General features: G+C 33.8%; 1 protein-coding gene across 1 annotated transcript; it reads right to left on the reverse strand.

Moving 5' to 3' along the window:
• Positions 1–22,901: 22,901 nt before the first annotated feature.
• Positions 22,902–24,002, reverse strand: LOC146993923 (general transcription factor II-I repeat domain-containing protein 2-like). Its single transcript, XM_085826280.1, has one exon. It carries the CDS (start codon positions 24,000–24,002, stop codon positions 22,902–22,904), a length of 1,101 nt encoding a protein of 366 aa, XP_085682406.1.
• Positions 24,003–24,266: the final 264 nt, after the last annotated feature.

A 24,266-nucleotide genomic window follows, 5' to 3' on the forward strand; every position in this document is an offset into this window, starting at 1 on the left:
CTTGGAGTGTTCTCCTTCAAACTTGGCGGCGGAACTGAGCAAAGTCCAACAGTTACGTGTATGCTCTTCAAGGTACCTGTATAATAACACACAAGGTCGCTTATCTGTGCGCAAAGTACCTGTATTCTAATGACAGTCGCAAATTTGACTACTTGATATAATGTATTTCGTTGGCTTTTATCTGAATCAGGCAACCAAAATTAGTAACGAAAAAACTATTTTGATTGCAACAAATTATTGTTTCAGATTTGTATTGTATATTCTGGTATAAACAACAACAATGGCTTAATGGGCATTAATTTTTATTTTCATTAAGTTTGTTTTCTGATTACAGTTACATTGCTGTTAAGAGCAGAAATTCTTCAACAAGTTAAGGTAGTTTTGAATGTTAGCCGTTAGTTTGTGTGTTCAGAGATAGTTCAGGTTTTTAAGAAGGTTTAACCATCTCTTGCAAATTAGGTTCCCGTGAGGCTTGCGCTGTGTCAGATTTATAAATTGAATGTGTTTTCTGAGCTAATGTTACAGCATAATAGATCATGATCTATTAGACTAAAAATCACTTAAAAGTCAATATTTTATTGTGCTCTAAGAAGACTAGTTCTATAAGCTAGTGGTCTGAACCTAGTGGCAGTCCATGCAGTCTTATACAGCCAGCGAATGCATTTTGCGTTCAATAAATAAGCATAATTATGATACTAAATATTATGGCAACGATTTTTAACAATTTTTCAGGTATCATATGGTTTTTGAGTCCATATTTAGATTATTTGGATTATCATTAATCTTGAAAACCATATGATCATGAGTAACACCTCTGGAAATCGGCAGACTTTGATATTAAGCAAATTCAAACATTTGAAGTTATATATGTTGTAATTTATATGACTTTAAAATCGTTGCAGAATATTTTATTTTCATAATTACGTATTACTTAATTTTACTGCTGCTTGATGTTTGATGAATCAGGGAACTTCAGGATTTAAGACAAAGCACACATGGACTAGAAACATGTTGGTTAAAAAATATGAAATTTAAGGAAAACATATCTACTAAAAAAATGCAGATCAATGTTTTCACACTCAAGTTTCCCTACCTAATTGAAACACGTAAATTATATCAGAATTGTAGAGGATAATAATATAAAAGTATTAAAATTGAGACTTGATTGTGTAATAATTCTCAAAAACACATCTTTTCTGTTTCTAAACAAATACATGGTATTTTCATTTACGGCTGTCAGTCAAAATTAAGATTAATACCTGATATCTTTTTTAAAAAAGTCTGTGAATAATACACTTTACTAAAACAACTGCGTGCTGCTTATCCAGATTGGACTATTAAGCACTTAGGAAAATTAGTTCTTCAGATTTCTTCATGAAGTATATGTGACATGGAAACAGATTTCGATTCGATGATGCTATGGATTTTTAAAAGTATATTTACAATTTGAGATTATAATTGTTATGAAAAAATTTATAACGAAATTGTTACTTACAAGTTTTTTCGTATAATCTTGCGGTATATAAATATTTTAGAACTCCAATGCACCAAGCAAAAATTGAATTTAGGACCAACATCTTAAAGGAAACTGCTTAGCTTGTTATAGGCAGAGCGGTGGCTTTAAAATAAGTTAAACATTTTTCTTCTTTTGCTTTGGTTTGTGCTTAACCACTTGCGCTACGATTAAACTTCAGGGTTGTGGTGCCGTGCGCTGCAATATAACAAGCCGTAAAGTGTAGCATTTACGCCGTTCCGCGTCGGCGAGTGCAATCCAGAGCTGTAACTCGAGAAATAAGCAATTTCTTTGTTAGGCGGCGTGTGCACCACGTTATTTTCATTTTTGCGATAAATGCCTATCGACGTGGTGTTCACGTCGCTCGCGGTTTGAGACAAAAGCATCTCGACGTGCGTGGCACGTCTTTCTAGCGCAAGTGGTTAAATAGTTTTTTCAGTTTGCTGTTCCCCTCAAAACGTTGTAAAAGCGTAATTCACAAGTTTCATTTACAGCGTAGTGAAGATTTTAATATTTTTGAAAAAGAACTGATATGTGCTTTTAAAAGCTGAATAATGTTTAATTGAGAAGCGATTTCCCAGAACTCCTCCCCGGAAATTTTTATCAGTTAAAGTATTTAGCGGCCAGGGAAGATATTTTTGGTGGGTCGCCAAAGACTGTGAGAAAATCTGCTCTGATTCTGAATTTCCTTCAGTGCGAATCGCAGATACATATTCTACTAAGTGCGCGATCGAAGATACATATTGCATTTCGCTATATATTTCCTCAAAGTTAGTTACTCCGCATAACCCTGTAGAGAAAAGTGATCTCTGGATGTTTCACGTGCACTTTTTGCATTTACGTGTGCCCTTTTTCCATTTTTGTGAGTGCTCGTTCGCTGTGCTTACATGCTGCGATGTTTTTGGATTCCCATGAATATTATTTCGGCCAAACTTGTGAATTTCCCCCATTGGGAAATACTTCGAATAGTGCATATGAAAATGGCGCTAAACTTCTTAGACCGATCCCTCGTGTCCTTCGCATGAACATGATATTTTCCTTGATGTGGAATCTTCGACGAATTTTATGTGTGTGATACTCCAGATATTTGGATATATAATAAGATATACGATGACATTTATTTGGATAAATTACACTCTTTGAATTATTTCAATGTTCGATACTTTTGTGCACGTATTGACTCGCTCATGGAAAATTTGAGAATTTTCTCTCTGCCTAATGAAAAATACGCTTGCATTGTCAAGGATCTTTTCGGTTATTAGTTGCATTACTATAATTTATTAATGAACTTCAGATCTGTGAACAACAATTTCGCCGGGATCATTTCAAGAAATTAAAGAAGCTTGAAGACTGTGTTTCTTCGAATGGGTAAATGCGATTTTCTTTTGTCAAGCAGAAAACTCTGATTTATTCTAAATGCCAGGAACAAACGAAAAATGGTGTTAATGGTAATGAGTATGTTTCGAATGCTGATAATAAATTAGATATTTAAAAGCCGGCTAAAACAGCCAAAGGTATGAAATTAGTTAAACCTAAGTCGCAATAAACGTTAGAAAATAGATTTGCTAATCTTGATGTACATGATAATGCTATTACGATTCATGACATTTGTGATGTTGGTACTGATAATAATGCTGTATTGAATAATATTAATGACAAGCCTAATCCTAGTAAAAATGTCCTTGATAATTGTAAATGTAAATATTACCAGTATTAATACCACAGCAGGCACAGGCGTGCATGAGTAGCTGGATCAGCCTAGAACCCCCTATCATGGCTAAGCCTCCAAAGGGTGTTAATTATTATGCCATTCGCAAAGACTTATTTAGGCAGCTTCGTGAGCGTAAATTTTTAGACGCCTTAGTTGTAAATTCCTTACAGTTCAGCCGGTTTATGCATCCATCGTTCTAACTGCGCGACAAAGTCCTTCAAGGCAAAGCTCAGTCCTCTCCAACGCCAGTGCTTTGCAACTCTCACCAAATCATCTTATTAGAATAATAACCCAGATTTTTCAAACTATGAAAGACGATTTATGACACACACACATATATATGTATATATATGGGATGATTTTACGGATAGACATAGGAATGTCGAAGCTTGGCATCAGAGTCCGGGCTTTGTTTGACTGAGTGGAATACAGCAGAATGATGACACAGAAGAATTTATAGCTCCATATCTTTATTCCATTCAAACGACAGATTATTATTCTTCTAGATTAAATTCTCCAAAGTTATATATTCGATAATGATTTACTAAATAAGATTAACTGTAAATTCACTGCGTCAAAATTCGAACAAAAGAAGGCAGAAGAGAGCAGCAGCACAGGTCTTAGCTACAGAGGGAGAAAGTGGTCTCTCTGACACAAAATGGCGCGAATTCGTTATTTATAGAAGCGAGTTACGTAATAAGTTCGAATGTTTTCAAAACGTACTGGTCGAGGAGGAAGATCCTGAAATTGCGGAAAGTTAAATAGAGGTTGCTTGTTCGCATAGAGCAAAACCATCTTATTTTTTTATATTTTACATCTATGTAGTACTTTAAGTGTGTAGTCGCCACTGGCACTTTTAACAGCTTTCTGTCTTTGATGGCTGAGTGGAATGGTGGGAAGAAGACGTTGACACAAACCGAGTTCAGCTAATTACTGTCTTTATTTCTAGGCACATTAGAATCATTTTTCGTATGACAATATACTTTCTGATCACAAGCAGTTATCATGATTTCACATACGCTGGGTTTTAAAGGTATGACATTTTTGTAAGGCGCGGTGCTGTCAGAGCATAATTTAGGAAAGGAACATGACGTAAGCGCTTATACCTAGTAGATGCAGAAAGTACTCTAAACTGGGTGATAGGTTAATTTTAGAGACTGTTATGTAACAGGGAAAATCCCGCATTTCAGAGAATAAATGAATTTAAGGAACGAGAACTTCATGTCTAGAATAGTTCATTTTGAGGTCGCCAATTAAAGCAGCCATCGTATTTTGTTATATCTTACATATAATATATATATATTAAAATTTTATTACTAGCAATTATGATTAAATATATATTATAAATATTATAATTATGCATATTAATAATGGTTAATAACAAAATCATTATTAATTAATTATTATTACGTACAACATATTGTGTGTTAGCAAAAATTTATACTAATTATACATAATATATTAATATTTTAGCTTAATTAAATTAATATAAAAATCTGTATTTTTTCTTTAATTAACATTACGGATCACTGGGAATTGAAGAAAATGCAGAAAACTAATACTGATAATCCCAATATTTTCAGAAAGCAACTGGCATGCCATCATAGTTTTCACGGGAAAGTTAATAGAAAAATGAGCGGAACGAGTATCCCAAAAAATCTATTGTGAAAATAATGATTACGAAAAATATAACCAACTATATATGTGACATATATTACGAACATATATTACGAAAAATGTATATGTAAGCTTCAAGCATAAATTTGTCAAAACAGATTTAGGTTTGTAAGCGTGAAAATAGTGTATGTAATTATTAAGTTTCTCTCATCCACAGCCAGGCGACAAATGAAAAATAATAATTAAAATCAAGGGGAAAAAATTACCTTAATTTGGTATACATTTTTAAGAAAACTACTGAACTACTGAACTCCAAGAGTGCTCCGACAGTCTTGTCTTTTCGAAAAGCAAAAACGTTTTACTTCTGAAAAAGTTCCTGCTTGTTTCTGCTCCATTTGATATAATAGCTTACGTAATAATTAAATTTATATTAACCTACATTATCTTACTATAGTTGCACGCACATGAAAATCAGTTGTTTTATAATTTGTGCTTTGTTTACTTGTAAAATACATGTGTACAATCAATTATGTGAGTGTATGTGCGTATATAGTTACATATATGTGTTTATGAGTGTATATTTCTTACAATAACATCTACACAATCATCTGCCTGGAAAAACATTAGTAAGCCTGTTTGGGAAGCATCTTTTCGAACAAAGCGGTGTTAATTAGTTGCTGTACTTCACCACACATAGCCCATTCTCACCATCTGACTGGATATAATTTTGTATTGGATCAATAGAGTAATCCTAATTATTCTGAAACAAACATGATATATTTATATACACATATAAACACTTTCATTCCGAAAAATTAAATGTACATTCAAAAAACGCTCTTCGCAGCGCGCAACAGTAGAATGTACACAAAACTCATGTGACATCATTCATGTGGGCGGAGTTAACGGTGATCCTCATCTGGACTGGACTGTCATTGGCCAAATTCAAGGCGTTGTTTTAGCAATAAATTTTGCTGATATGCGTCACGTAAAGCCATGGACATTATGGTTAGAGAAAAGGCATCTAATAATCTTCCAGGTGGCCAGCGGTATGTGGCAGATGATCGGAGGTAATCTTTCTTTATTGTTTCTCATTTCGGCAGGCTTTCCCACAGGAACAATTTCTTTTTTACTGGCACGTTCTTTCACACTTGATTTTCATAAACACGAAAGGCTGGTTTTAACAATTTTGAATTTTAGGTTTCGAAATCACTGGAGTGCCTTCCTGGGTAGAAGTAGGCACGGTTAGATTTTTTGGGAAAGCGCAGATAGTTTCTTTTTCTTTCACCTCAGGCGCATAATTCTTCCTCCCATATTGAGAAGTAGAAGCATCTGAAGTAAAAGTCCAAACTAGAAGTTTTCCCTCAGGAACTCTGAGCAGTCCAAAGATGGAGAAATTCGTCGCGTCCAGAAGTATAGAAGTCTAGCTCCACGTCTTAAAGATCGTAAGCACTGGCCCTGCCATCGCTAAATCTTCTCTACATACCCTAGGAACATTATTCAGTGCGGTATGTAAATGCACTAAACTACCTTCTTCGTTGATACTTAATTGCAATAAAACGTTTCTTGCATGAGCAACATTAATCGGAAAATGCTTGGGAGCCATTGTTGGATCACATAGCTACACCTCCGATGAGATCAAACGTAAAATTGCGAAAGTTGGTCTGCCTAGATAAGCCAAGGGCAAGTACAACTTCACACTCAACAGCTCAGACAAATCCCGGAATGCAGGTTAGGACCTCATTTTTAGCGTGTTAGATCCCAATGAACGGAAAAAATAAAAATTGGAGCTTAGTGCAAAGTTTTCCGGGAAGCCATATCACAATAAAATGTTCCGATTGCTAATTTTGATTTTGTAGTAGAGGAAACTAGTCTGGTTTACCCATATTGCTGCGAAAATTGTTCCTGTAAAAGAATTTTAGAATTTTCTTATAAATTCGCACTCTTTACAGTAAATGGAGAATTGTCGGCACACAGATTTCTAATCTAAGATTGGAATTCTGTTGCAGAAACATATAGAATTAATATATAGATTAATACGCATGCAGAAAAATATCCTACCTCTAACGCCTACATCCCAAAACGCAGTCTACGAGGGAGGCGATACTATAATTTTCATTGGGGGTTTGGAAAGTTAAAATTCCTGCCCATGGGTAGGGAAGAAGAGGTCAGGTTTTGTGAGGAAGGCACCGGCAACGGACGGTCTTTGTTTACATTTGGAAGTTCAGAAATTTGTAAAGTGAAGTATTAGGCAGTTTTTCTGTCTGCGAGTTAGAGCAAATGGTCAATTTACGTCTACTATTCCCCGTTTGTCTCTGTTTACTTTTACGTAAAATAAATAAAATAAATAAGTTTTTGTGCGTGGTTAAATAGACCCAGTTATGAGCCTTTTTTATTGTATATTGTTTTTTATTTGTCAAAACAACACTTTTTATTTAATTTAAGTTCTATCAAACTCAGACACACATTGATAGCTATTTTCAACACATTATATGTATACATCCGCCCTACATAGATATGAGTAAATTGGAAGTATTTTCGTTCTAGGCTCACGTAGAAAGGCTGTTATTATGATGATTCAAACAAAATTCATTAAACTATTAAACTAACAATCATACACTTTTTAAGATAGTAAAAATAACGATAAATAGTAACAAACTAATGAAAAGAAAAATTTCAGAAGGATATTTTTGAAACACAGATAAATTTGCTAAGAATTACACTACTAATCATAACTCTTTTTCTTAATTTAGACAAAAAGAATAGAGTCAAGAAACTACGCTGACGTTCTTGATGAAAACCTCTTCCATAACTGCCTTCATGCAAGGAATACTCATTTGAAAAATAAATTGCTAATTGCTAGAAAGATTTAAAAATAAATGTAAGCATTTATAATAAAATTGATGTGAATTATTTAGTAACAGAAGAAATTCCATAGTTTAATTAATTTATGTTTTTAATTAAAACATAGAAAAGAAGCTGACTATTATTCTGATTAATTAAGACGTTTAGTTATTAAAAAAACTGAGCTAGTAATCAGAGTGCTAAAAATTTTTTAAAAAATTAGATTTTAGTCTAATTTTTTTGTTTTTAATGAAACAAAATTATGAAAATAATGACTTCTGAAACAATGAAATTATATCAATTAAAACAAAAATTATAAAATTTTTTTTTAAATTCAATTTCTACTTAGGTCAACAATGAAAAAATTTTTAAAACTTAAAAATACAAAAAAATTACATTAAAAATTTTTAATATGTGAAAACATATTTAAAAAAACCTAAAATCATCATATTAATATCAAGTGTCATACATTACAAGTTTAAAAAATTGTATTTGAACTCGAGTGGATAAACTTGAGTATTTTATGAACGATTGGGAATTCGAACAAGATATAGGCAGAGTGTGAGCTAATAGTAGGATTTTAATAAAGGCAATTTTTCAGGAAATTAAAGTATTTCAAAATATTTAACCTCATTTTACACTTTTAAAATACATTAAAAGTATTTTAATTGAAATTAATATATTTATATTCAAAATTCTTAAAAAGAAGATTTGGCTTGTCATTCCAATCGTTTTTCTATTTATTATTCTTAATATTATTACGTTAAAAGCCTTTTTGAAAACAGTGATTTTTTAATATGATAGCTTTATAATTCGGGATCACGAAATTTCTTAAAAGGAATTAAAACAAAATGTTGAATTATACTCCATCCGTCCCAAATTAGTTGTTACGTTTAGGTCGAAAATTTTGTCCCAAATTAGTTGGTACATTTCAAGTCGGTGGAGTTATAAGTAACTTTCTAAGCAGTTTAGTAAATTGACACCCGTAAAATTATATTAACCCTTTGACGCGCGCGATATTACTTTTATAATTTTTTAACTAAAATTTCTAGAAATTCAATATTATGATCCTAGAGACACATAATATATTAATTAAAAAAAATCTACTCTTGCCCATTGTTCTGTGAGAGGTGGTCGCACTGTGAAACCACTGAGCGTGTAGGACTTTGAAACTTATCTATGTAGTAGGGGAAAAAAAAAAAAAAAAAAAACTTACCTTTTTCCGTGCGCGTTTCCAATAAATGACGAAATTTACAAAATTTTTTAAAACAAATGCATGCAAGAATTGCATAATATATATATTTTACATTATTTTAGAATCTAAATCGTCAGAAAAATTTAAAAATAAACATTTATGTATTTTTTCTATAGCAGTGAAAGTATAAGTATCTACATAATAAGGACGTTTGGCTACATGGATTAAAAAACTCAGTAAAATAAGGACAAAGAAAAGACTCAGTGTTTTTTTTTTTTTTAATTTCAAAGAACAAATATTTTTTGTGACACCGTTCAAAGCATGTTTTGTCTTTTTAGTACATGCATAGACCCACATTGCATGTTTCGCACATGTATCTTCCATGATGTTTCTTCCTTGTGCTACAAAATGTACACTGATTGGATCTAAATTTCCCCGGTTTATATCCAGAGTTATTTAGTTTCTTTTCATCTGGCACATGACATTTGTGGTTTTTTTATGCTAATGAGGGGGAGGGCTTGGTCTTTTTGGGGCTTTGGTACGGATCATTCGTTTCCCATTCATACTTATTTTATTCGTATTTCGTCTCAAAATATTCAGAATATATTTTTAATTTAAATAAAACTTTACGCGATTTCTATTTTTAATTACAGCAAAGTATATTTACATTAAATTTAAACCACAGGAAATAATTTATAAAATCACAATACTAGCTTGGGGAGCAAGTGTGTTGAGGTCAGAGAAAAGTCTCTGGAAAAGAAAGAACTTTTTACTGGACAGGTGCGTGTATTGTTTAGTAATAAAATAACTCTGTGATTTCAAAACCCCTTATCTATATACGGGTAAAAATAAACATTCCTATTTGAGAAGCAAGCAAACGCCATTGTCAAGAGCAGTGGTTTCAAGGCGCGACCACCAAGCCTTTAGAGCATTGTGACACAATGCTCTAGTGGAGCAGTGGTCGTGCCCTGAAACCACAAAGCGAATGCCATACATATAGAGGGTTTTTTTATATATGCAGTTTAATTATTGCTATTTTTTATTGTGTATGATAGAAATCATGATGTGCGATGAATAACATTTGAAATTTAAAGTTGTTTATATTAATAAAAGTAAGTTATTTTGTCTCATTGAAAACGAATTTTAAAAGGCATCCGATTTGAAGTACTAAGACCTAAAACATGTATGATTCTGTAGTCATTTTGTTTTATTTAGAGATCAAAGATCAGTAATCAATTTATTTTCACTCATATATTTCCGAAGAAAGAGGAGAAAAAAAATTCGAAAATTGGTGGTTTCAGAGCGCGACCACCGCGCGTCCAAGGGTTAAGAGTTACAGCAGTTGAAAATCAGATACATCCCATCTACATTAAACATCTAAAAGTTGTTATAAACATAAAAAGCATTTATTATTGGAAACTTTAAATCATATGTTTCAAGTAAGTCTTCAGCAAGGGAAAATCTTCAGCAGAGGGAAAAGAAAAAAACACAAGTAATGTCTTTGTGTGTATGTATGTTTTACGAAAACGAGTATAAACGTTTTCGCTGGGTAAAAATTGTTTGGTTCTTTCCACGAACAATCCGATACGGGCTAGTGTATCCGATTGTTTCGAGAATAGCTGTTGAGTTGGCCCTGAAAAGGCAAAGACGTCTGTGTATATTCTTCGGAAAATTGTCGTTGCATTGAATTTTTTTTAAACGTTAGCGATGGAAAAATAAACGGGAAAATCGCAGGTGAAAGAGATCTAACTTCCCTGTTCTTACATGAAAGTTATAACTGCCTCTCTAGCATGTTGACGTTTTGAGATGTAGACGCGAGTGCTGACACTTTATTTAGACGTTAGCGATTGAAAAATAAACGGGAAAATCGCATGTGCAAGAATTCTAGCTTCCCTCTTCTTGGATGAAAGATATAGAACCGCCTCACATATATACTGCCGTTTCGAGATGTAGACAGGAGTGCTGTAATGCCACACTTTATATAACCACCGCTTCGCCTTAAGAGACAACGCACTTTGATTAAAGAAAGAGAAGATACGGCCACGTAATATTAAAATCGTAACACTAGCTGAATTGTTCTAACGTAAAAGTGTACGAGAAATCTGGTGAGTAATAAACAATTAGTAATGTTTTGTAGAGACTACTAGTTTCGTTAACGTAATAATAAATCTAGTGCTTTTTCGTACGGATGCCTGTTATAAATCGATCACCCTCTCAAGCGCAACCCTGGTTGGCATTGTGCCAAAACACATAGACTCGTCTAAAAGGGGTGGTATTACTTGCTGCGACGTGAAAGGTCTTCTCATCTCCGGAAAAAGCTATGCTGGAGGGAAAGAAAGTCCCCATCCTTTCACCTTATTTTGAGAATAATTCGGTCCGAAATGCGCCTGCGTGTTTGCGATAATGGTCGCGGAGGAGTCGGTCGAGCTGTGTTGCCCTCTGCAGCTTAGGCGATGGTGTAAAATTGAAATTACAAGCGATAACCGCTTCGCCGACACAGCGTAATGCAAAGTTATGTTCGGGCTGGTAACCCAACATAGCGGAGAGGCGTGGCTTATAGGATGATTAGGCTTGGTGGAAGTAAGCACAAGAATTAATTGTAGTTTAAATAACAAGCTTGAAAGACGGTACGAGACAACTGACGAATGTTCGAATTCCAATAATGAAAGTAAACATGCTTTAATTCCGAGTTTTATAAGTAGTGTGAAAGATTGAGAACTAAATGCGAGATAAATGTGATAGATGAAACTACCAGTTTAAAAGGCAGGTGGTTGATAGTTGGAAACCCGTCAGAATACATAATTTAGAGTAGACGCTTCCATATGATAGTTAAACATTAAGGCATTAAGCTATGCATTGAGGCAAAATTTTAATTATTAATTACAACTGAAAATTAAGTATATGTAATAGAATATCAAACGAGAGCATGTTGATGTAAATCCGGGCATAGAATCATAGGTTTAATAATTGATAATTTCTTTTAAAGGAATGCCGTTGATGTAGTGTTGCTTCGATCGCATCGATTCGATTTATTGAGTCATCACGTAGTTTTGATAAACGTTAAGTTGGAGTAGCAGAATTAAACCACCGTGAAATTAAAAAGAACAGTGACTGATTTTCTTTTTGTGAAACCCGATGGGAAAGAATGCAAATAAATGTTAATCTTCAGTGAAGTGTAGGCGTCAGACAAGTGTTTTAGCCTTTTCTTACATAATAAAAACTTTGAAATAAAAACGTTCCAATAAAAACGTTGAAAAAAGAACGCAGAAAATTAAAAACTTGCATTGTCGACTGATAAATAAAGTTATTTATTCATGATACTGCTTAGTATGAGAAACGAACACAAGTTTAAACTCATATGCAAACATTTTAACAATATCTTAATTAAACGGAAAAAATTAAAATATCTGCTTCACAGCCTAAGCGATAAAATGAATTTAATAACTATTAATCACCCCTTGTGACAAACCTTCATAATATATCATCTCTGAATGTGTAACGTGTATACGAGCCAGTTTCCCTTAGAAAGTCCTCCACGAAGGCATCCCTCCCCTTAGGCAGATAGCCCTAGTGTGCTTTGCAAAAATTAAATAAATCAAACCAAACCAATATCATCTCTGAATGTTGTCTGAAATTTCTCAAGAGTATACGTATAATTCTAGTATTTATTTTGCGAGGCCCTTCCTAACTCCGCCGTGACTGTAAAAATATTTACTCGCAATTACCAAACCAATATTAATTCGGGTATCAGACTTATATTTTAAAAAATAGCATATAATTGAAAAATATCCTCTCCCCACAAACACTTTCATGCGTATGAGGTTTTCCTATATTTTAGAAATTAATTTTATCAGATTAGCGGGAAAAGGTTTATTAGTAGTTTGTGACTCAGGACAGTTTAAAGGATTACTTTTATTCTTACACTGTTTAAACATTCTGCTTTGTACATAGTCCTGCACTTTACAAATTCTACGCTGTACAAACTGGATATATTACACACAATATTTGCCTTTGTTAATAAAATAATTTTATCATTTCAAATATGTAGTAGTGTACAATATGGGACATCAAACTGACCTCTGACCATCATTAGTGCACACCTGCTTCCTGTTCAAAGTATATGAAATGCAGATATGAAATGTTCTCAGTGATAAATAAACTCACAATTAGGGTTAATTCCCTAGAGAACTCGAGCTTAAATAAGCCTGAAAATTAACCCTCGGGCCGACGCTATCGAACACTTTAGCCACGTTTATCATGACTAAGACAACACATTGTTTATTATTAAAGGCACCTCTAATAAATTCTGTCAGACGCACGAACTGCTTCGTCACAGAGATTTTTTCTAAAGCCAAATTATTCTGGCATGGATAAACTTTTCAAAATTTTGCTCGCATCGAAAAGAGGGCTAATAGTACTCAGATTTTATGAGGTCTTTGTGAGTGTTAGGCATCTTTTAACAGATTACGTAACGAGTGATGGTGTAGCACCGGGGTGCCTGGGTCTTAGACTCTACCCCCAATCGAAAATATGCCACTTCGGATGCAATACAAAGTTATAACTTATAGTATTATATAAATATGCTCAGGATATCTTAAAGGTTTTTTTCCAAATAATTATTTATAATGGCGTTAATAAATGACGTTAAGATGAATATTTGTAACAAGCGTACATGATTCGGTGATGAAAATGCCGTCCAGAAAAGCTGCAAACTCCGTCGAGCCATTGGGAACAATAATAAATGAACACATGAAAATTGTCAAGCAAAAATTTGGTACATGCAAGACCCAGTCAGCATTATTAAAAAATGTGATCATAATCATAGAATAAATTAAGTAAGGAGCTCAAGTTAAAAGTAAACAGTTACATACAATACAAAATCATACTATATATAAGGTAGCCATGGTACAGTTAAGCTTAATCAAGAGTGTAACTAAGAACGGCCATAGGCCTTTTGATATTACATTGATCATTTGCGTCGTAATCTTAAATTTTAATTGCAGTGTTGTTAATAAACTCTATGTCTTTATAGAATTTCTTAGCAAGGCGATAGTAAAAGGTTCCAATGTGTTCAATTTTCAGTTCAGCATGCAAATCTGTAAATCCGAAGTTACCATGAAACAGTAGTAATTTGTCTGAAAACCCCGTTTTGTGCAGTTTGCAATTTCTTCCTTAAGAATCTACTAGAATAAGCCCAAACAGGGCAAGCATAACTCAATATTGGACGTAGAAGGGACTTGCTAAATGAGTAACTTGTTGTCTATAGAAAGAATGCTATTTCATGCTGTTAACCCGCGAAGACGCGCGCTGCTTTTAGCTACGCGAGGACGCGCGTCGGGCTCCGTAGGCCCGAAGCGTTATTTCTTAACGAAATAAAAATAAAATTGTTTGTGTAATCGAAGAAAAAAGTTAAATAATAAAAAGTATATAAAATATAAAAATATACTTTGAATTTAATAATTCTAAGAAAATTGTATTTTAATACACTTTTAAGATTGCAATTATTTATCATTAACAGAAAAAATCAGACTGATTTTTTGTGCGCAAACGAAATTTAGTATTAATTTATGTAATATTAAATTTTTACAGAAATATTTTCAAAAAAAACTTACATTTCACATTTTTTTGCAAAAAATCGCGCTGTGTTTACCGCAAACATTTTTCTCTCACTTAGCGCAGCAAATTTGTGGTTTTGGGTCCTTTACGCTAGGACATATATGGCATCTTTCCCTAGAACACTCCTGTTTTTTTGGCGAGTGTCCTTCCCAATTTTCCCTATATCTGCAATTTCATTTTTCACCTAATTCGCGTGGAAATTTTGCTACGAGCTTCTTTCTTGAATGTGATCCTTGAAAAGTTCTAATGCAAATTCTTTGATAAATAAACTTCGTTTTCTATATTGCACTACTGGCGTCCTCGAAGATAACAATAATATTCTAGTATTCATAGCTGCGATGTTGAACATACTGAAGAATACTGCCATTGGTCATCTGTTGCTAATTCTAGCAGTACTATAAATGGTTACTACATCTATAGCAGCCTTTGTTAAATCATAAAAAGTCATAATTTCTGTTTTTTTTTATTTGCTTCTCCTGTCGAAACATCGATGGCTCTGTCATTATGCATGGTGGACAATAGAACAACGCATTTATTTTTGTTTGGTGTGTAGGAAACTAATGTCATATTTCTTTGAAATCCAAATAATGATGATCAAACTTCTCTTTTTCTGCCACAAGTAAAATATATTGGCAGTTCTTTTTTATTTTTTCTGATAGTTCCCACGAGCGTAATTTTCTTTTCAAGGTGATTCTTTACTAAGGTATAACTGGTAAACCAGTTGTACACGGTAAGGTTGCGCCCTGGATTCAAAATAGGCTCTCTAAACCTCTTGACTACTTTATCAAGACCATTTTCTGAGCTGCACGACCGTTTGGGTTGTGTTCCTGCATGAATTTCAAGATTTGAAGTACAAAATGTCCTTGCATCAAAAACAGCAAAAACTTTAATTCCATATTTTGCAGGTTTACTTGGAATGTATTGAAGAAAGGAGCATCTTCTTATAAAAGGTTCTAATTTTTCGTCAGTTGTGATGTATTCGCCAGCATTTTTAACGAACTTTTCAAAATCATTTCTTATCGGAGCCAGTTTATCCATTTCTCTTCTAGAAGGACGATCTCTTAGGTCATCAAATCCCAAACATCTCATTAGGATTAAAAAACGTTTATGAGACACTGTTCGATGAAAAATGTCAAGCCCTGTCCCGTCAGTCGCCCAAACTTCGCAACATTTACGTGAGAAGCCTTGTATTTTAAAACAAAATTCTCCAAAACAAAGAAGACAGATAAATGATTTGATTTCTGTAATATTCTTGTGTCGAGCAGCTCTCTACCTTTCAAATTTGATGGCTATCTTTGACAAGATATCAATTCACGGAAACAGAAATGCTGAATTCATTACTAGATTCATCGCTTGAATCTAATGTCTCTTCAGAATTCGATTGGTGATCACTAAACTGTTCTTCATCAATTATTTCTTCGTCTTCTTCATTAACTGAATCTTCATCAGTCAACATTTCGGCTAATAGTTTCTGTAATCTTTTCATTTCATCGTCATAAATCAAATAGCGTGACATTTTTGCAACTGCCTGACATCTTTCACATTTTTAAATGACAATGCTAACGAGGGTCTCGGGCCTGGGAAGCCCGGCTACTCAGTTTCTGAGAAAAGATGGAGGGATAAATTCCGGAAATGATTGTGAATGACACGTACCTGACCTTAAACTCAGCTACTAAGAAGTTCGATAAATTTCACCAAAGGGTGAAATTTTTGTATTATGTTTTTGTAACGACCGGGCCTGGTCGGACTTGCCTGTACCAAGGAATTGACACTCCGTAGAAATGTAGGTTTTTATTGAACTTCTCCTTTTTTGTTAACAGTATTGCCTGAGTCTTTTCCACATTAACCTTAATTTTCCATCTGATGAGTCAAGTCTCTAATGCATATATGTGGTTTTGTAGCCGTTGTATAGCCGGCCTTGTGTAAGGATCGCAGTGTCATCAGCATACATTGCGAGTCTTGTGTTGTTCAGAGTGGGTATGTCATTCACGTATATATTAAAAAGTAAAGGTCCGCGAAGACTTCCCTGGGGGACGCCTGCAAGGAAAAGTTTAGGTGTAGAGAGAATTCCTGTGACACGAAAGACAAAGTGTCTACCTGTCAGGCAGGATTTAATTATGTGTTTAATGTACTCTTGGAGCCCCGAAATGTGTAAATTGTAAATAAGAGCACCCAGCCAAACACGATCGAAAATCTTAGCTTTGTCGAGAAAAAAGTTTCTTGTGACGTTATTACGTTGCAAGCCTTTACTGATTAATTTTAAATCTCTATACAGCTCTATACAGTAAAAGAGTCACAGAAAAACGGCTCAGAGTAAGTTTGTAATCACGTAAGTCAGGCACAGTCTTCTCATTTTCACTTCGATTAAGGATTCTGTACATACTAGCATAAGAAATATATTAGTTCATGCAGTTTTATACGTCGATATTTATAGATAATTGTTTTGGCTATGTTTATTATAATCTTGTTCACCGTAACGGCTGGAGTGCCTAAACCATCATGCTGTGTAAACAAAACTCAAATCTTCATCTCTGAATACTGCTCCACTAGTGTTTAAACCACTGAAATGGTGATTATGGTAGAACATCTTTGGTAAAAATTTACTCTACGGTAACACTTGGCAAATCGTTTCTTCTTTTATATCAAGATCGTCACCTGGAAGAATCGGCACAAATTTCAAGATGGCCGTTACACAAAACCAAAATAAGAAGTCAAAGACATACACAAACTTGGTGTCCATGTACACATCGACCTATTTTAACTTAAAAAAAAACAGAAAACTGCACAAACTAGGTATTGTGCACTGCCTTAACTTTGCACATGTACACATTGATCTATTTTCACTTTAAGAAAACCAGAAAGTTAAAAATATCATGTTTACAAGAAAATATTCGCCACTGTCTTAACACACAGAGACAACCAAAAATACAAAAACAGAGAGGAATAAGTTACCAAAAATACATATTTTCTAACATAAAAATATTAAACAACAAAAAGAAAAATTAACACACAGAGAAGAATAAATAAATGAAGCGTCATTTTTTTAACATACCTTTTTTTTCACATGCATACGTTTAGGCTTTCCACCACCATTTCCTCCATCCTCCAGGTAAGCAATTCAATTAAATTCATCGTCTGTTATTCACCTCAGACATACTCAAACGATGGTACCCACACCAAAATAATAGCAAGTTCAAAATACCACTTACGTGCAACCAAACATAGCAATTAAAAAGAATGGTAAGAACCAAAAACACGGGTCCGTACAAAAGGGTTACTATTACAAAATGTAGCCCAAAACTAAATTTATCACAACACGTTGGCAATATTTCCAGAAATAACCCCTTTATATTGACAAAAACTTATTTTTTTCAAAGGCTATTTTCGCCAACATTATCAACATTACAATTACGGAAAAACTTATTTGTCGCAATGGGCTTCCAGATTTCACGAACAACCAATACCACTTGGCGAATTTTTCAGACAAAAAACAAGGTGTACCATACAGTAAAGATTAGCCGCATCTTCATTTACTACTGCTACAACATAAAATATACGTCTTTCGTAGATTTCTGCAGTTAAACTCAAAAGTTTAAAATTGCATTTTGCTTATCATGACCAGATTTTATTTTCTGCACGTAGCTAACAATTACTTATGTGTTGTCAGATAAATGTTACCAGATGCAGCTAATTATTTTTTACTATCTCATGAGACAAGTTTTTTTGCGCCTGCAAGACAGCTTTACTTTGTGTTGCAAAATAAATTCCTTCTCACTCTTTTTAGACTTGCCTACACATTAAATTTTATGATTAGGTAAGATGTGATTATCATAATTTTGTTTCCCTCCTTATTTTGGCAACTCTATATGTTGATTCGTTATTTAGGTTACCTACCAGTGGCTGACTGATAAAACTGCTCATATGGTTCAGCTGGTAGGTTGAGTTTAATTTCTGACATCAAAAATTTAAAAGGCATACCCCATGTTTATTTTACTATAATCGAATAGTCAAATTGAAGAAATAAATGAGCCTAAATAGATTGTAATATCAATGAACATTTTTAATGACAGAGATTAACTTAAACATAGTTGCATACAGCAGAGAAAAAAGGGCGAAGAAGTAAGAATGGTATACATATACATACATACGTAATAAACAGTTACGTCATCATACACCGCGTGGATAAACGCGAACGGTGCATGTGTCAGGAGAAGCTCTCTTAAGCTAAACGTCGTATTATAATTTATGATACAGCACAAATAATGGCTACTCTGTTTATAGGTACTATATGTTAAAATATTTTAAAAGCTTCCTTTAATTTGCATTCTAATAGTCATTTGTTTAAATTTAATTATGAATTATATTCACATGTAGTAATTGCATTTTATTTATTTTTGGCAATGGCAAAGCTCCAGTATATCACCAGTATTTAGAGTTTTTATATACAGATGAATACATATTCCTCTTTTACATGGATATAAGATTAAGCACTCGGGAGGATGAGTTTAGGAGGAAATTGGGATATTGTGGGATGTCCTGAGGATGTAGTAAGTAGGACTTTAAATCCTACCAACATCCCATACGCTGTTGATGGGACATAGATAGGATGTTTTTTGGATATAATGGGATGTGTTTAGGAGGTGAGTGGGATGTCCTGAGGATGTAGTAAGTAGGAGTTCATATCCTAATAACATGACGTACACTGTCGATGGGACTTAGTTAGGATGTCCCGAGGATATACTGGGATGTGACACTAAGAACTCTGGAGAAGGTGTTTAGGAGGTTCGAGAGATATTTCGCGATGTCCTGAGGATGTGCGCATACCCCGCGAGCAACATCTTCGGGATATCCCAGGCATGTTTTTGTGCTATGTGGGTTATTTGTTTTTTCATCAAACTTGTTTTCTGATTCCAGTTACATAGCTTTTAAGGCCAGAAATTCGTCAACAAGTTAAAGTAAATTTGAATGATAGACGTTAGATGCAGTTTTCACAAATAGTTTAGCTTTCTAACAAGGTTTACTCATCTCAAGCTAACATAGTTTGCAGATTAAGTTACCGTGCTGTTTGAGCTGTGACAGATTAACAAAATGAATATGGTCTTTGTGCTGAAAATACAGCAAAGTCTAATAGATCGATACCATGATCTATTAGACCAAAACTCTGTTAAAAATTAATGTTTCAGTCTGCTCAAAAACACTAATCTTAAAAGCTATTGGTCTGAACCTAAAGGCCATCCAAGTAATCTTACAGAGCCAGCAAATGCATTTTTCGTCAGTTATTTAGCATTATTATGATACTATTTATCATGTCAAGGATTTGTAAGAACAAAATCGTGAAAATTCTGAGGAATTTCATGATTTTGAATCCAAATTTATATTATTTCGATTCTCACCAAAACCGGAACTGAAAATTGTGATATTAAACAAATTCAGAAATTTGAAGTTATTCACTTGATTATTTATGACTTGGCATTAAAATCGTTGTAGACTATTTTGTTTTCATAATTGTTTTTTACTTTCACTGCTGCTTGTATACTCATGTTTAAAGAATCAGGGAACTTTCCGAATTAATACAATATACACATTGACTACAGACACGTTGATATAAAAAAAACTAAATTTAAGGAAAAAATATCTAGTAACAAAGTGCAGATCAGTGTTTTCACACACACGTTTTGATACCCAATTGAGACACTTAAACTATACCTGGCTAGTAGAGAAAAATACAATAAAACTGTTAAAATTAAGACTTGGATGTTGAATAAATCTCACAAATACTTCGTTTCTGTTTTTAAACAAATGCATGGTATTCTCGTTCATTACTGTCGAGGAATATTATCATTTGTCTCCGACAGCTTTTAAAAAAAATCTGTCATAACACTTTACTAAAACAAATGCATGCAACTTATACGGATTCGAGTATTAAATATTTAGGAAAATTAGTTCTTCAAATTTCACATTTTTTATGCAATACATGTGACATGGAAACAGGTTTCGATACTATATTGCTATGGATTTTTAAAAATTTATTTCAAATTTGAAATTATTATGAGAAACGTTAACAATTTCTTACTCAGCGGTTTATTCGTACATTCTTGAGGTACATACATTATTAAAATTGCGAACTACAACACATAGCAATAAATAAACATTTTGTTTTAAATGAAACTGCTTTGTCATTTTAAGGCAGAACGGTGGCTTATGAATAAATTCTATTTTTGTATTAATTCGTATGCTAGGTGCTGTCACTAAATTACTTCTACAGTTTTATGCCCATCACAAAACATAATAAAATGTAAAGCTTATGTTTGATTTGCAGCGTGTTGAAGATTTTAATATTTTGGGATAAAAATTGATTTATGCCTTCAAAAGCTGAATTATGTTTAGTTGAGGACCGCTTTTTATGTGGCCCTTTAAGACGGTCAGAGCATACGCTTGGTTTCAAGATTTCTTTCACGTGCGCGTTCGAAGATTCATGCCGCATTTCGCTATATAGCTCCCCACCGTTCCCTGGGTATTTATGCCTGTTGCGATCCTTGCTGTTTTGAATTTTTTGAGTGATCGTTTTGCTGTGTTTAATTGCTGCGATATTTTTGGATTACTATGAATATTATTTCGGCCATAGATATTGAATTTTCCCGCTGGGACATTCTTCGAATTTTACGAGCTAAAATGACACCAGACCTAGTTCGTAAGCTGATACCTCGTGCTCTTCGTATAAAGATACTATGTTCCTGGATGTGTAATCTTCTATTAATTTTTTTCGTGTGACACTTCAGACATTTTGGCTATTCCCGAATAATAAGATGTTCGACCATAATTATTTGGATAAATTATTATCTCTGGATGTTTCAAAATGTGATACTTCGCACGTGTTGACTTGCTCATCGAAAATTTGAAACGTATCGGTATTGAAGCATACGCTTTCGCTCTTAAGGATAATATCGGTTCTCTGTTGCATTACTATAATTTACCTCAATCCAATGACCTTCAGGCGTGTGAGCAACAATTTCGTTGCGATAATTTCAAGAAAATTAACAAATGTGAAGACTGTTCTACTTCGATAATGGGTAAATTCGATTTCTTTTGCCAAGCAGAGAACGCGTATCATCAACGGGCAGTATCAAAGGAGTTCCTTGCAGTATGACCATCACAGGAAAAATTCACCATCACAGGGAAAAATTTAACTCAAAAAGTTAGAGATAACCTCATTTAGACGCCATCCTGTGTTACACTTCAGATTCTGTATGGTGACAAAATATCATTTCTGAAAGATGCTAACTTTTTGCAAGGCTCCTCCCTAACTGCGCAGTGACATATTTATTCGCGATTACCAAACCAATTTTAGTTCGAATATCAGATATACAATTTACGAAATACTCGAATATAACTGACAAATGCCCTTCAGAATCACTTTCATTCAAAAATGTTTTCTTATATTACCGAAATTAATTTTATGCTTAGCTTTGTGGGAAAACATTTACTATTTGTTTGAAACAATTGACACTTTAAATCAGGGGTCTCCAAACTACGGCCCGAGGGCCACATCCGGCCCGCGGATAGATTTTGTCCGTCCCGCGGAGAGCTAGCATACTTGAAAACTCCTTTTAGAGAACATATTTTTTATAGAAAATTAAATTTAGTTTACTGAAGTATTATAACTTTATGTTGAATAATTATTAATATGACATCTACATTGATATGGTCATGGGCTAACTACTCATAACATTGTTGTAGGCTTATTGTTATTGTTTTTGTGATAAGTTGGATAAAGAAACACAGAACTGTAATGAGTAAAGACATGTATAATATGCAGAAAATTTAACTTCAGTATATAATAACTATCAAATTATTGAAATGAATCCAACTAACATTTTATACATTTTAAATAAAAACATAACTTATAAAAAGTATAATGACATATGAAATACTAATGAGATTTATGTAATTGAGATTTTCCACTGACAATAGTTTGTAGTTGTGGACTAATTTTACTTGTACCAATTATTAAAAGAGATTTAAGATGCTCATCAGTTAATTTAGATCTGTAAACATTTTTTGTGTACTTCACTTTCGAGAAGGTCTTCTCACACAAATAAGTAGTACCAAAAACAGAAAAGAGCCCACGAGCAAATTTATGCAAATTATCAAATTGTGTCAGTGGAAGACTCTTATAAAATTCCAACAAAGATGAGTTTTGATATTTGTTCTTAATTATATCACTGCACTGTAGATCAATCATTTCCATTTGAAGTTCCGGGGCTAGGGTTTCAATGTCAGTATCAAAAGGATTCTGAAAAATCTTAATTTGATTCGCAATGGCATCAAAGTCCGAGAAACGAGTATCAAAATTTATTTTCAAATCACTCAAAGTTTCGATTGCAAAATCGGTAGGAAACTCAGTCTCAGTGGTGTTGGCTAAATATTTCACATGTTTTAAAATGTGAAAAACATTTACTTCGTAGTTGTGATTGAAACAGTATCAATTTCTTCCGGAATGATTTGATATTAGTGTATAAATCAGGAAGATGCTGGTTTTCTCCTTGCAATCTCAAATTCAGTTCGTTCACATGTTTTGTCAAATCAACATAGAATGCTAACTTCCACAGCCATGCGTTGTTTTGTAATTCAGTAAGAGGGCGATGCTTTTCATTCAAAAAAATTTCGATCACTGCTCGAAGTTCAAAAAAGCGCTGAAGGACTTTCCCACAACTAAGCCAACGTACGGCAGTATGATAAGGTAAGTCATTTTCTCGAATCTCTTCAATAAATTGTCGGAATTGTCGGTGATTCAGCCCAAAAGATCTGATAAAATTAACAGTTGATATGACTGGTTTCAGAACTTCAGACATATCCAAACATTTTCCGCACAAAGACTGTTGATGAATGCTACAATGTAAGACTAATGGTTTTGAACCACCGTCATTTTCTACAGCCTTTGACACAAGAGCGACCACTCCTTTATCTTTCCCACTCATGTTTTTGCCTCCATCAGTTGTAATACATTTCAAGTTTTTCCATCGAAGGTTCTTTTGATTAATGGCCATTTCAACTCCTTTAAAAATATCTGTACCAGTAGTTGTGCCATGAATACTATACATATCAAGAAGTTCTTCATGCACTTCATAGCTTTTATCTACTCCTCGAATATAAATCAACACCTGAGCAGTATCTGACACATCCGTTGACTCATCCAAAGCCAAAGAAAACCACTCAACATGTCCATTTTTGTCGAACAGTTGAGAGGATATATTTTCAGCGATGTTTTGTACCCTTAGAGCCACAGTGTTTGCTGACATACTGACAGTTTTTAATAAATTTACCTTTTCAGGGCATATTTCTTCGGCTACTGCAATTATGCATTCTTTGATCATTTCTCCATCGGTGAATGGTTTTCCACGTTTTGCAATTTCAAGAGCCACACGAAAGCTGGCACGAGTTGCAGCCTCTTGTTCAGTTTTGAATTTTGTAAATGAAGATTGCTGCGATTTCAATCCGCGCTTCATAGCTTCAAATTTTTCTGTCGCAAACTTCCTGTATATTTTGAGTAATTTTGAAAATGTTTTGTTTCATAATGACGTTTAATGTTATATTCTTTGAGAACGGCTATGCTTTCATTGCAAATCAAACATAGCGCCTTGTTACTGGACTCAATTACGAAATACTGAATGTTCCACTGATCTTTGAATTTTCTGCATTCACTATCAATTTTTCGCTTCTTTTCCATACTACTAAATCACACACAAAAGCAACAATTCAAATCAAAATAC

Source organism: Stegodyphus dumicola, chromosome 11 (genome assembly GCF_044657685.1).
Source record: "Stegodyphus dumicola isolate Sdum_Otavi_A_Nest chromosome 11, ASM4465768v1".
Classification (NCBI taxonomy): domain Eukaryota; kingdom Metazoa; phylum Arthropoda; class Arachnida; order Araneae; family Eresidae; genus Stegodyphus; species Stegodyphus dumicola.